The sequence below is a fragment of the Accipiter gentilis genome, chromosome 21 (assembly GCF_929443795.1).
Source record: "Accipiter gentilis chromosome 21, bAccGen1.1, whole genome shotgun sequence".
Lineage (NCBI taxonomy): Eukaryota > Metazoa > Chordata > Aves > Accipitriformes > Accipitridae > Astur > Astur gentilis.
This window is the reverse complement of record NC_064900.1, coordinates 15,647,783-15,661,643: the sequence shown is the minus strand read 5'-3', so window position 1 is coordinate 15,661,643 and position 13,861 is coordinate 15,647,783. Positions and strand designations below refer to the sequence as shown.

Genomic DNA, 13,861 nt, shown 5'->3' with positions numbered 1-13,861 from the left:
TGTGGAAAGAGAAGAAAAAGAGCTAGAGCTGGAGATGGTTCATGTGGATTTTATCATGGCAGAGGAGGCCACAGAGTTCAAGGTAGTGGGAACTGCCACCATATCAGTGAGAGTATGAGAATAGAGGGCTAAGGGTGAATAAATGTAAAATATTATGGCCTCTTTACCACTTCCAAACAATCACATTAAGGTTTGAGAAGCTTATGTCTCATGCTGTAAGACAACAGAGGCAGGAGAAATGTTTTTGAAGCCGTGCACACTGAAAGAACAAATAAAGTGAGGGACTTTTTTTAGGCTGGGGGGAGAGAATGAGAAAAGAAAAACATGAAGTTGAGAGAACAATAGGACTTGCTGGAAATATCTGTACAAGATTGCACAGTTCCTGTCTTCCCAGACTGTAGGGAGAAGTTGGATTTTTTTTTTTTTTTTCTCTGGCTTTGCTACAGTTCTCTCATGGGTTGCTGGTGAGTTAGAACAGTGACTTCTTTAGATTAAGCAGATCTGTGCTACCCACTGCCTGTGTGTGGCAAGGAGTTCTCCGTACCATGTACAAGCAGACAATGTCTGTGCAGACTCTTTTCCTCCTACACAAATGCTGAGGGCATCTTGCTTGTTTTATGCCTGAAAGGGTGGCTTGTTCTGTGGCTTGGACTCAAAACAATGGATTTTATTTTTTTTTTTCTTTCTACTCCATTAGCTGGAAAAAAATACATAAAGCACAGCAGTTCTGAGTTCATTTCATTGAATTGCTAGAAGCCTTTGTATGTTCCAAATAAATATTTGGTAATTGATTTACAAAAGAATATTTTTTGGCCCATAGTCAAGAGTACGTACAAGAGAAAGGAAGCTCTGATACAACCTCTTGATGAAAATCCCCCTCCCTTAGGGTGCTGTTTCTCTTTCACTCATTTGAAATGAGAGCAATGATGACAGGGGAATCTGAGGGATCAGGGATAACCTGACGGGACTGAGGAGTTAGTGAGTTTAAGAAGTGAACAGTGTGGACTCTGAATGATAAAGTGAATGAGTGGTGGTTTCTGTTGGTTTTGGTTATTATAATTAAACTGATATGCTTAATTCTCCCACCCCTGCAGTGCTTGCATACTCATTCTGTGTCCCTTGGGCATGTGCTCTGCCTTCCCCTGGCTTGCCATGCTGGTTGAGTGAGAGGCAGCGGTTCCTACAAAGCTATGCACATAGTGATTGTTGGGTGTACCCAGATGGCCAGGGTGTTTTCATCTCTTTCATTGTTTGGCCATCTAATTGACTGAAGTACAGATTCCAGAACTTGCAGGCGGTCTGTATTGCAGCACCAGCTGCTGCTGTCTGCAGTGTTTGTGGTCCTGTGCCACAGCTGGTCAGCTGGAGTTGCCCAATAGACCCAGTAGTCTTGGGGTGAGAGAGGAAGACGGGAAGTGGCACAGCTCACGTGAGCTTTGTGTTCTTGGGAAACGAGGCTTAAAGTTGCGTATGTCAAAGATGGTTTCTAAAATTCTCTATGGAGCATAGGCTTTGCTTGATTTTAAGATTTGATAAAATAACCTGGTTTATGGCAAATCTACACCTTAGGATGGTCATATCACTTGAAAGAAGCTTGCTGTCTAACTTTTGAAGGCTGCTGGCCTGGTAGCTCTTGCTGACTAAAAGCATAAACCCCATGATTTAAGGCCTAATGTAGGTGAGTTTCTCTTATTTGTTTTGTTTTGTTGGTTTTTTTTTTTAAACTGTCTTCGACTGGAATCTTTCTCTTCAGCTTGCCTACTTCAAGAGCTAGTTTATTCAAAGTTGAGAAATAAAGCAGCTAAGATACTGAAGAAGCAGGAAGGCTTGCTTTCCTCTTCTAATAAGGGAGGAAAAGCCCTGAATTTAAGATGTTGTAGCCCAGAAACATAGAATCATGTGATCAGAAGCAGATTACTAGTACCATCTCTATGCTGAAAACCGTGGTTTAATAAAAATCAAAACTTACATTTGAGTTACCAGCGGCATATGTCACATGCACACCCACGCACAGTGATTTTACAAGATTTTTGCTTTCACATGGATGTGACACAAATGCTGACAGACATTCTTTTGTGATGTCACAAGATCACGCTTTGTGTCGTAACATAAACTTGAATGAATGTACGTTCATTCTTTGCTTAAATCTGGATAGGGATAGTGTCTTTGCAGTTTTAAAGGTGCCAGGTAAAGAGTATGTTCAACAGGTTTTCCGATTCGCACCGAATTTCACTTTCTGTAGGAAAACTACCAGTACAAGCACAATATTAACCTTGATTACTTTAAATCTGGGGGATGGTTGTGGTCTACTTGCTCTTTTGGCTGTGCATAAGCCTCATGGTAGAAAAAAAAATGAAACTACTCTCATGCTTCTGAACTATAGCTGAGTGATTATTTATGAGGTCTTGCACATGAAGACCTTGAAGCATGCCAGAGAGCAGAAGCAGATAGTGTAGCTGGGAGCCAGAGAGGTTTACTCCTCAGCTTTCTGGAGGTGAGCTTTTGTTCTACCTGGAACATCTAACTGGAGATGGGAAACAAGATGTGAGCCAGAGAGGAAACTGAGTAATAGTTGGGTCCAAGATGTTAGTTCCTCCAATGGGGCTTATTTATTACAGTGTCTGCTGGCAGCTAGTAGGAAAGAGTTTTAAACTCATCCTTTTCACCATAGAATCAACTTCCACAAGCTGTTGTACAGGAAACATCTGCAGATGGAAAACGTCCTGTAACAGATAATACTAGGAAAGAGAAGTGAACTGGCCTGCTCTATACTTGTTTGTATTGCAGGTATAATGCAATGTCTGTGCACACACTTGTAGGAGTTGTTGATGTCTCTTCTGTTTTCCCCTTACAGGCAATGTGATATGAATGAACATTTACCACTTCAATTTCCTGATTCTTGAAACAGCACTGATGCCACCTGTTCTCCTTCTTTCTTCTCTTTACCTTTCCCATACAGTAAAAGTATCAGCAGTAGAGGTCAACACACCGGAGGAGATATTTGTGGAGAATGGGACAGATGCAAAGCTTCCATGCACATTTACATCTGTGGAAGTGATCAGCAGCGCAGCATCTGTTTCTTGGAGTTTTCAACCAGAGGGAGCCGCAACTCGTATCTCAGTAAGGAATGGCTGTAGGTGAACAAACCTGGGACGGGAGGCTGTGATTAAGTGTACAGAGGTCTTCTAGTTGGTTCTGAGGAGCAAGCAAATATGGATTGGAGCCTCCTTCCATGTCTCTTGTCTCCATCACTGTGATTTCAAGGGGGCTTTTTTAGAGTTGTTTAAAAGTATTGCTGTATGCTAGATCTCTGCAAAGACTGGAGTGTGCAGTGGCTGTAAAATATACTAGTACTTTGTTAGTCAGAGGAGAGGGGTGTTGGTGTGGTAGCAGTATGTATGAAGTAGATGAGCGTCTAGGAATCTTCTAAGTTTTGTATCCTCTTGCACTTGAAATGAGCTGTGGAGCTGTGCACTGAATGGTAGCAGTCACAGAATTTGAATTACCGCTATTACAGTGTTACATTGTATGTTGTGTGTGTTGCTTGTTTCCTGTTTGTGTAGTGTATAGCCTCTATTTGAAAGTGTTTAAAATAAGACCAGTCTCCCTAGTTTCAGAAGAGAATTGAATTGCTCAAATCAGTAAGCAGTTACATCCTTATATTTTAGTTATCTGACAAGTAAAAAATCAGACTACCAAGCAACTTAGGCTAATAATAATTGCCATCACTCATTTCCTGTATGTTGAGCCCAAGTGTGCTCAGATACTTTGGGTGTGAACCTTCAAAGAAGTGGCTTAGGTAGGCTGTTAGCTGTCGTCTTCCTCTGTTGTGTAAGCTGTACACATCTGACTCTGAGCTCTCTGAGACTTCTTCCCTCTTATTCCTTGCCCTGAGTGAGAATTCAGAGGAAGCAGAACAAGAGACTCTGGGGCAGCAGGAAAGATGTGGGGACAGCACGTTGCTCAGCCTGTTAGTGTTTGCCTCTTTCCCTCTGCTGCAGATGAGATCATTTAAACTCCAGGAGCCCTTCAATGCTCAGACCAGAGATGATCCAAAACAGTGTATGAGCATCTTGCTCAATATATGGAGCTCTGAAGAATCAGCTTCTGAACTCTTGGTGAATAAATGTTTAGTCTTGAAAAGGGAGTTCTTTGCTTTGGGAAGCCAAAGCAGTAGCTGGGCAAAACCTTAAGGAAGCAGGGCATATTTCCTGCCAGGGTTGAACAGGATGCATGAAAAGAAGCCATCTGTTTGTATGTTTTCCGCTCCTTGTAGAAATATCCATCATATATCCTGTTTTGCCCTTCCCTTTCTGCATCACTGTCCAAACCCTTTATTGTAGAAATACAACTTCAGGACATAACATTTTTCGGAAGTGAAGTCAATTTAGACATTCTGCCTTGATGTAATTATCAGCACAACTGAGAGAAAAGCAAATTATCTTTGAGCAGAAGTGACCCAGCATGACCTGATGATAATTCCCTGGTTTTTTTGAGGGGGTGGGGGAGGTATAGAGGGAAGATTTTTTTATGAACCCAAGTCATGTCAATTGCATGACTTGGTGGGCGTTAATTTGAAAGACTAATCACATGATCAGCTTATGTCTGAGCTGACTCCTTGCTTCTCCTGAGAAGGATGGTCCTGTGCCTCTTTAGAATTAGCACTGGCAATCCTGGGGCCATGTGGTGAGGCTGACTTGACTGAAAGCTTCCCCTGCTTGTCCCCTACCCCCTCTACATGCCCGCTATAGAGACATCTCTGCGTGAATGAAACATCTGATTACAGCAGAGTTTCACAATCGGCTTAAACCAGTCTAAACCCATCAGCTTTAGGTTTCAAAAGAAGTCTCATGTTAGATCACTTAATCATAGGCGTGGAGTGGCTTGAGTCACTTCGCTTGTGTTTCAGGACATATTTTACTTTGTGGTTTCTCTTCCCCCAGGTAAGGACTCCTAGAGCTGAGGAATCTGCCTCTTGCCTTCTAGACTTCCAGTTGGATGACTCCCCCCATGCACAGGGGTGTGATAATGCAGTGCCTCTGTGCTAAAAGTTATAATCCAACTGGAAATGCTGCAGACTGATGCAGATGTCCTCAGAATGGTTGACAGAGGACTGTGTGCTAGCAGACTTCCTACCAGATGAGATAGTTCATTGGATTTTTGCTAGCCTGTAGGCAACAAATAAGTGTCAGATTGACTGCAGCACAACAGATGGTCATGTGCACATACCTGATCTGGACAAGATTTGTGCTGCCAAATGATCAGGCCTGATATTCGGAGAGTGGGTCTGATAGAGAGGATGTTGGAATGGCAGGCTCCAATCAAGGGTAGGAACAGGAAAAGAGATTGGAGATGACTTGAATGGAAAGACAACTGGCTTGTAGACAGTCTGTTCTGCAGGAGAGAGACTGCTTTGTAAAGAAGGCTGTAGAAAGAGGAAGCAGGAATATTGTCTTAAATTTCTTGAACCATGCTGTGGAGACTGAACTGAAGAGAGTGTGTGTCGATTCTTGATTGAGTTAAGTTTGTCTCGCTCTCTTTCAGAATATGAAATTAAGAATGAATATGCTCCTGCAATACAGCCTTGATCCCTCTCTTAGGGTTATGGCCAGTGTTCAAATGTCCCATAGGTTTGAAAGCAGAGTTGTCCCATAGAAGTCTATGCACTTCTACTGCTGTAAATTCCAATTTCCATCAGGTACAGTGAGGAAATACACAGTTTCTCCTTATACTGTACTAAACAGGTTCATTCCTCAAGGATTTTTGGTCATGTCTAGGGAGTCCAGGGCCAATGTGCAACTTAGTCACCTAAAAACTGGGAAACAGTTATATTTTCTGGAGAACAGCTAGGTACACTCTGAATTGCTTATGGGATTTTTGGGGGGGTGCAGGGAAGGAGGGTATTAGAAGTTAATTTAGCTGTGCTGTAGTTGCAGGTAACACACAGCAAAACACAAGGTAGGAAACTTGATATCCTTTTCCTACTAGGAGGCAGAAGGCTTCCTGTGCCTGAAAGGCAGCTGGCTGTGATCCAGAACTGTTCTGTCCTTTAATAATTCCCAGCTTTTTTCTCTTTCCCGCACCTCCTTGTCTGCAAAACCCTGTGTCTCGAAAAACAGGAAGAAAAACCCCAAACAATCCAACCACAAAACAAAACAAAACCAACAGAAAACGGAAACTTGCAGTCTGTTGTGGTAGTATGATTGATATATATATATGTATATATAACCACATAGCATGGTTATGTGATCAAGATGCAACAAGTCAGACTAAAGTGGTGAGGCAGGAGGAAGAAAAATCTCAAATACTAGCTGTGTATAAGAAAGTGGATTCTGGGAGAATGCTGTAATAGCGAGAGAAGCATGGTAGCTCTGTAATCTCTAATTGCATTGTTCTTGTATCCTCTTTTCCTTGACTACAGTTTTTCTATTACTTTAATGGAAAGCCATACCCTGGAAAGGACATACCGTTTAAAGACAGGATCACTTGGGCTGGAGATCTTAACAAGAAAGATGCTTCTATCAGTATATCAAACATGCAGTTCCGGGACAACGGCACTTACATTTGCGATGTCAAGAACCCACCTGACATTGTTGTCAAACCAGGAGAAATCCGAGTTAGAGTTGTGGAGAAAGGTATTCACCCTATATGATTTTTTTTCTTTCCTTTTTTTTTTTTTTTTTCTCCTTCTTTCTCCCTTCTGTCTCTCTATCACTCTTCTTGGGGGGGTGGGTGAGTAGCCTGGAGGGAACAACTATCTTTTTGATTGTTTTCTTCCAGGTCCTACTAATCGAACCGATATTCTGTCAGCTGTTTAAGAAACTGAATGTCATACCCTTTTCCTCTATACCCACTAATTCCTGTGCTTTTTAACAAGTATTAGAAAAAGCTGATGGAAGCCTTAATGAAAACCCATCTTCTCATTTCAAAGTCCTATGAATTTTATTCCTGTATTACACTGTATCAAGGGTTAGGTTGACTTTTGAAATCCGGGAAGCAAGGAGAAAAAGTGGCAGACCCTTCTTTTTGGAACCCATCAAGTATATGTACTGGAAGACAAGACTAATAAGCTGGCCCAAGCACATACTGACAGTGAAATGCTACTGTCTTCCATGCGAAGGTGTTTGTGTTGGACATGCATTCAGTCTCTTTTATTCAGATGTTCTTACAGTATCCATGGTGACCCTTATAATCTGCAAGAGCTGGCTACTTGCAGTTACTTAAGGCTTCTGGTTCGCATTTGGTAACAATGATCACAGTTCAAGAGCACTTATATTCTGTATGTCAATTTGGCTCTTTATTTCCCTTGGCCATCCAAAACATTTGATTGTTCTGGCTGAGCTGGAGGTCAGCCAAAGTGTGACTGTTCCTACAATGAAATGGTTCTTACAGTGATCAGATTCCCAAATTTATATTTAATAAGGACAAGAATAAATGTTGAATTCATAAATGGCAGTGCTGATACATCTATTCCATTAGATTTTAATATGTTAGGGAAGATATCTATGTGTATGCTTTAATTAGAGTGATACTGCTGCTGTAACAGGTGTGTACCCCTGCTTGTGATGTCCTCCCATGTACTTACGTAGGTAAGGTCTGTATCTAACTCTTCTCTTCACAGAGCAGTTTGGGTTGGATGGGACCTCTGGAGGTCCCACCATCACTTAGAACTTTCTGTTTCTTAGAAGTTTGAAGTCTATATAAAATAGGGTCAGTTTATTTTCTTAACATTTATTGATAATCTCTATGAAGAAGCAGTAAAGCAACTGCTGGTTTGGCAAAGTCAGGCTGTCTTGGCAAAGCCTCTTCAGATTTTAACCCAGGTTAAGCAAATGAAGACTGACTTCAGTACACTAATTCAGCTGATATTTTTCAACAGACTTGCATGCCGGCTTCCCCATAGGTGGAGCATCTGGACAAGAGAATCTCACTGTTTCTGAAGGGAACCCTGTATTTGGCAATATACTTCTCGTCATCAGAAAAATGCTGCAACGATTGTCTTCAAATTCTTAGGAAGACCTTGAAAACAGGTTTTCAAGCTATAGCTGTAATGCTGTCTTGCATTCTGACTTTACCTGAAAGGACTGCTCTTGTAATAGGTTGTAACTCATCCTGAACTGAGCTGGAGAAATTTTTTTCAATTGAAATAAGTACATGTTTACTCTTGTGCGTATTTTTTTTTTTTACTATGTATATATTTAATTGCTCTGAATCATATGTCTGGTGTTGTAAACTGTTCAAAGCCACATACATACTTTAAACATTTAAATGATCTCATGGATGCTTGGTTAGCCTTAGATTTTGGAATAAACATTTAATAAGTTCCGGGTTGGCTTAACTGTGTAAAATTGCCAAGCCAAGCTAACTCAGCTGATTTTCACTGCAGTATCTACATAGTGTTTGCACAAACAGCTCCATCAACTACATTGGAAGAATCCTACTGGCAGGGATGAGAAGCAAGACTGTTCTTTCACTAGTGCATCTGAATCTGGAAAGCAGTACTTTCAAAGCCTAAATGACAGAAATTTGTAGGGAATTCCAAGTCCTTACATTAGGCTGCTGCGACTTGTAATAGGAAGGTACTTAACACTGTGTTGAAGACAGCTTGTGTTATCTGGAGGTAGTCCATATTTGATCTGAACTCTCATGGGAGAAAAAACTGGAATTGTCGAATGAAAATCTTTATACTTAGCAGCAATGGAAAACTTCGGTTTCCTGCCTATTTCATAAAACTGATACTAACACACTTTCAGCGAAAACGGAAGTTGCTTTGAATTATGGTGATATTTAGTGAAAAGGGTTCTTTGAAAGGCTGGATTTTTGGCTTGTGTTAAGCTATTAACTTAAACATATACTTTCAGAGCTGGTGTTTGGTTGAGTAGCTGGGACTGTCTGTTACAGTGAAGTCATTGGCTGCTCTGCAAGTACTTATGAGGAATTCATGTAACTGTGGAATGCTAAAAAGTGTAAGAAAAACGTGGGGGGGAGACATTCTTCAGCTGAACTATGTGGTTGTAAAATTGTGTGAGCTTTTCTATAGGCTGTTGGACCATGTTCTGAGAGGCAATAAAGCCAGACTCTAGTTTCACGTGCCAACAGTTGCATTTTTTTATTCGGTCTTAAAAATCTCTGTCAACAGAACATAACTGCTGTCCTTTACTCAAATTCAACCAAGTAAAAAACCCCACCTGAGTCAAAGAAATGACAAAACTATCATTTTTTTAATATCACTATTTCAGCAGACACTCTGCCCTATAGTTTTGAATTGCTGCTTACTTTCTTGCCCTGAAAAAGTGTGTGTGGTTTTTTTCTTGTGTACAGGGCAACAGCTGGTCTGCTAACAGAAATGCACGTCTGGTTTGATGCTTTTGCAGACAGTTACTTCTGCACTTGGAAAGGTGAAAAAGCACAGAAACTAGGGAACTCTTACTTCTTATATGCCTCAATAAATTTGTTTATCTTTGCATGGGGCTCAAACTCAAGCTCAGTCTTACATACCTGAAAAGTATTACCATTTGTAGAATTCTCTTCTTTAATAGCAGATGGATCTCTGGGCTGCCTAAAGCTTCTGGAAAGAAGGGATGTCTTCCTCTAAATTGTGGCACTCATGTCTTCATCTTTAATTTCTTACTGAGACTCTGATTTACCATATTGTTATGAATTGGCACCTAACACTGGAGAGCTAGGAAAGCTGCTGATGTGATGTTCGGCCAAATGGTGGTATGATCAGTGAAATGGCTAGAGATCAGGTAGCCCTTGTCCTGAAAGTCACTAAACTCAAAATGAACAGTACTATATGTAAGCCCTGTTTCTTAGTATGATGCCCGTGCTTCAGGGTGCTGTGTTGTGCTGCTACCTTCTAGATAAATATGTCAAAATGGGCTTGGTCTACAGACTGCAGGCTTGCTGGGAATGCTTTGTATAAGCTTGGTCTGTGGTCCTTGCTGGAACGAGTCCAGCAAAAGGGTGACTAAGATGATTAAGGGACTGGACTGCCTTTCATATGAGGAGAAGCCGAGTGAACTGGGGTTGTGTAGCCTGGAAAAGAGAAGAAAGGCTCAGGGGGATCGTCTTACCAGGTGTTTATGTACATTGATAGGATCTAAAGAAGTCTGAGCCAGGCCCTTCAGTGGTGCTTAGTGATGGGACAAGAGACAAGGGACATAAGTTGAAACACAGCAAATTCTGTCAGAACATAAGAAACACATTTTTACTGTGGTTGAATACTGGAATAGGTTGCCCAAAGAGCTTGTGGAGTCTCCTCCCATCCTTGGAGACAGTCAAAACCAAAATGGACAGCATATTGAGCAAACTGTGCTAACTGACCCTGCTTGAACAGGGAGGTTGGACTAGTCCATCTCAAGACGTCCCTTCCAACCTCAATGATTCTGCGATGGTCAGATGCAGGTATCTGAGAAAGATTTTTCTATATAAGGTGTTTTACCTGTTGGATCTTGAGCTGATTCATGTGTATTTGGTGCAAGTAGCTAGTGTAGCATGGGCTCTGGTAAGAAATCCTCTGGTCGAAGATGTTCCTTGCATTAAACATGATGCAGGGGGAGGGGAGTGACTTCGTTTCTTGCTGTATATTCTTTATGTCGTAAGTCTTTTGTACTCGCTCTCTGATTGGCTTTTATTTCTGGCTGCTCTTTCTTGGCCTACCCTCCCCCAGAATTATATTGGGGAAAACGAGTAAAGCAATACTGTGTTCTTGTAAGTGTATTTCTAGTGTCATACAGTGATTCTGACTTAAGAAGGGAAAGAATGACTCTATAAGAATGTATAGACATGTATTTTGAGAGAAGAGAATGATGTATAAAGACTCTTAAGAGTGACCATGGGTAGTAACTAGGCTGTCTGCTGCATGCTACCCAGAGAACACCCAGCCTTTAGCACTCGGTTAGCAATGCGCTACATTCAAATCTGCTTTCAAGTGTGCCTGCCTTTTCCTGTGGACCTTGCTGGAAACTGCCAGATGAATGTAACTTTTTTTTCCCCTTCAGATACAAAGTGAGACAGGGTCGTCCTCATTGTTGCTTGTGTTCCCTGGCATGTAAAAATTCTTGGTTCAATATAAACTCTCCTCGGAAGGGTGGTGACATTAAGAACACTCTGCACTCTGTTCATACGTTATTCTGCTGACTGCATGGTATCACTACCACTTAGGCTGTATGTTATAATTCCTGGATATTACATTAGTGCCATCTGCTCTAAACGAATCCAAGGTCAAGAGCGTTTGTGGTTTGCACTTCTGTTAATCAGGGAATGCAGAAGAGTTGAATGTTTTCTCCCTTCTCTCCCCAGACAGCCTGCCTGCGTTCCCCATTGCCATGGTGGCAGGGATAGTCATCGGTACGGTTACAGGTCTCTCACCGCTCATCTCTATTGTCGTGTGTCTTGTCATCAGAAAGAACAACTCTAAAAAACGATACTCTGGGTAAGAGATCTCTGTCCTCACCTGTGGATGATGTGAGGAACAGCAGCAGGATCAGAGGGAGGGCTTAGAGGGGGGTAGGAGTTGTTTCAGCCACGCCTTGGCAACCATGGCTAGAGATAAGGTATGCCCACGTGGAACACTGGTCATCTGCCTATAATTATTGTTTTTGTACTGTGCTTGAAAAGCCCTACTGACCGTGAGTTGCACCTGAAAATCACTACATGTTGGAGTTGATCCCCAGCCACGAGCATATATGCCCTAAGAACATTTAATCCAAGATCCCCTAGCTCTGGTCTGCTGCCCTTCCCTCCAGCCCTGCTTCCCCCTACCACCCCCAGCCCCCAAAGGAGAAGTGCCACACACGCACTTCTAAGGAATGCTCTGTGTCGAGATTAAGACTGGATTTTTCAGTTACCGGTGTCTGGCTCCTGAGCCTGGGGTATACTTGCCAAAATCCCATTTATCACCACACTTCAGAGTGAGGAAGGAGTAGCTACTCTGCATCCATTCTCATTCACTGTCTGTTTTTTTGTTAACTGTTACCATCCCCGCAAGGTTTTTAGTGTTAGGAGTATAACTCCAAAGTGAAGCACAGATCCTTGAGTGGGTATATGAAAAAGCAACAAGAACTAAGAAAGGCAGACTTGAGTCCTGTGGTGATGGAGCTTGGTGCTGGTGGGGGAGGTGCTTCCTTTTTTCTCCTCTCTAATTAGCTGGTAATTTACTTCTATAAGAAAGAATGAAAATTATGTATGTAGTCTTAGAAACAAACCCCAAACTTATAACTTTCTTCTGTTCTTTCCCCAACAAATATTCCTGCTTCCTGCAGGTTCTTTGGGTTGCCTGTGGGATAAAAGAAAGTTACTCCAAAAGTAAACTTGTGGGGATTTCTAAATTAAACTTTGCCCTGTCCTTTTCCCAGTTGGAGAGCTTAAAGAAACTGAGTTGTCTATTGCCCAATGGTAAGGTTAAATATAGCAAAGGCGGCTGTGTATGTGTGGAAAGCCTGGTTTTCCCTTTCTGCATGTGTCCTTCCCCAAAGAACTGAAAAGAAGCCTGCAGTGTCATGCACCAGCAGTGTGCGTGAGGTGGTACGCTTGCCTTGCTTCCCAGTGACCTGCTCTCCAGTGTCTTCCTGCTGAAGGACACATGCTGGTGCTGAGCCTGGAGCAGTAGTTTATGCACTGTAATTTCTTGTAGTAGATTGAACTACTCTCTTGGGAAAGTAATCTCTGGAGTTTAATTACTGCTTTCACTGACTATGCCAGCTCTGCATGATGTGTAAAGAGAAACCAAGTGTGCTGTGACCCCCTCCAAACTTACAGACTGTCTTCTACATGATGCTAACCCAGTGTGTGGTGGTGGTGGTGAGATGCACTTACTCTTAGATAACCATTCTGCCTTGAACTGAGGTGGGCTGGGGCACCGCGCGACATCTGGAACCCCTGCATGGCCACAGTCTCCGTTCATGCTCTGACTTTGGTGTTTTTTTATTTTTTTTTCTTTCTGCCTTGGTGTGCTGGGATCGGATCCTGCTTACCTTCCTCTCCTTACAGAGATCCTGATATAGACGCCAGATTGGGAATGTAGCAGGGCTGGGTCTTCTCTTCCAGTCCCACTAGACACCATGGTAACTAATCAAGTTGGTGGTTGCTGTTAATACCTGTGTGTATGTGTACACATTTCCTCTTCCTTTGCTGACTAACCAGCTAGCTCTCTACTAACATAACTTCACTGTAATTTGTGCTGGAATCTGTTGGCAAAGGGATGATGCATTTCACTGGGTGCTTGGGTTTCATTGTCTCATGTCTAACTGGGGTGGGATTGCTGCTTATCTCTGATGGTGTCCCTCCATTTCTTCCAACAGTGAACTTGCCAGTGCATTGACTAAAGCACAGGAAATCAAGACCCTTTTCTGTGTCAAAATAAAAGTAAATTCCCTATAAGTGTTCCTCTGGCTCAGACAGCTCGGATGTTTGAAAACTTGCAGTGATCTAAGTGCATTAGTTGCTTAAACCTGAATTATGACTTTTAGATAGTGTAGATCTGAGGACTTTTGTGAATAAAGGCAAACAATTGATGATTACATCATTTTGGTAACAGAAGGGCTGCTTTGTCTCTGAGACAGTAGAAGCCCCTTGCTGTGATGAGTGGGGGTAGTATTTTTTTTTTCCTTACTGCTCCATGTATGAGGAGCTAAGTCTTCTCTGGTTAGACTTACCAAAGGATAAAAAACGATTTCCCTGTGAGGAGGTGGTCTGCTTAATGTCACTGTCCTCATTTGTTTGTTTCTGTACTTGCTTTGTACACTGTCTGTCTACAAAGACTGGGGGAAAAGGATGACCAGTGGTCAGAGGGTTATGGTAGCAAAGGGAACTCCTGTGTCCGCTGTCAAGGAGGTAGCTCGTTTTCTTTCCTGGGTGC

At 42.1% G+C, this 13,861-nt stretch overlaps 1 protein-coding gene across 3 annotated transcripts in view; it reads left to right on the top strand.

Moving 5' to 3' along the window:
• MPZL1 (myelin protein zero like 1) overlaps positions 1-13,861 on the top strand; it is a 40,185-nt gene that overhangs the window by 13,805 nt on the left and 12,519 nt on the right. For all 3 annotated transcript variants that reach the window (XM_049824353.1, XM_049824355.1, XM_049824354.1), the window contains exons 2-4: positions 2,960-3,120; positions 6,422-6,635; positions 11,305-11,437. In XM_049824353.1, coding sequence (XP_049680310.1) covers positions 2,960-3,120; positions 6,422-6,635; positions 11,305-11,437 — 508 coding nt within the window. The remainder of the gene's footprint in view (positions 1-2,959; positions 3,121-6,421; positions 6,636-11,304; positions 11,438-13,861) is intronic.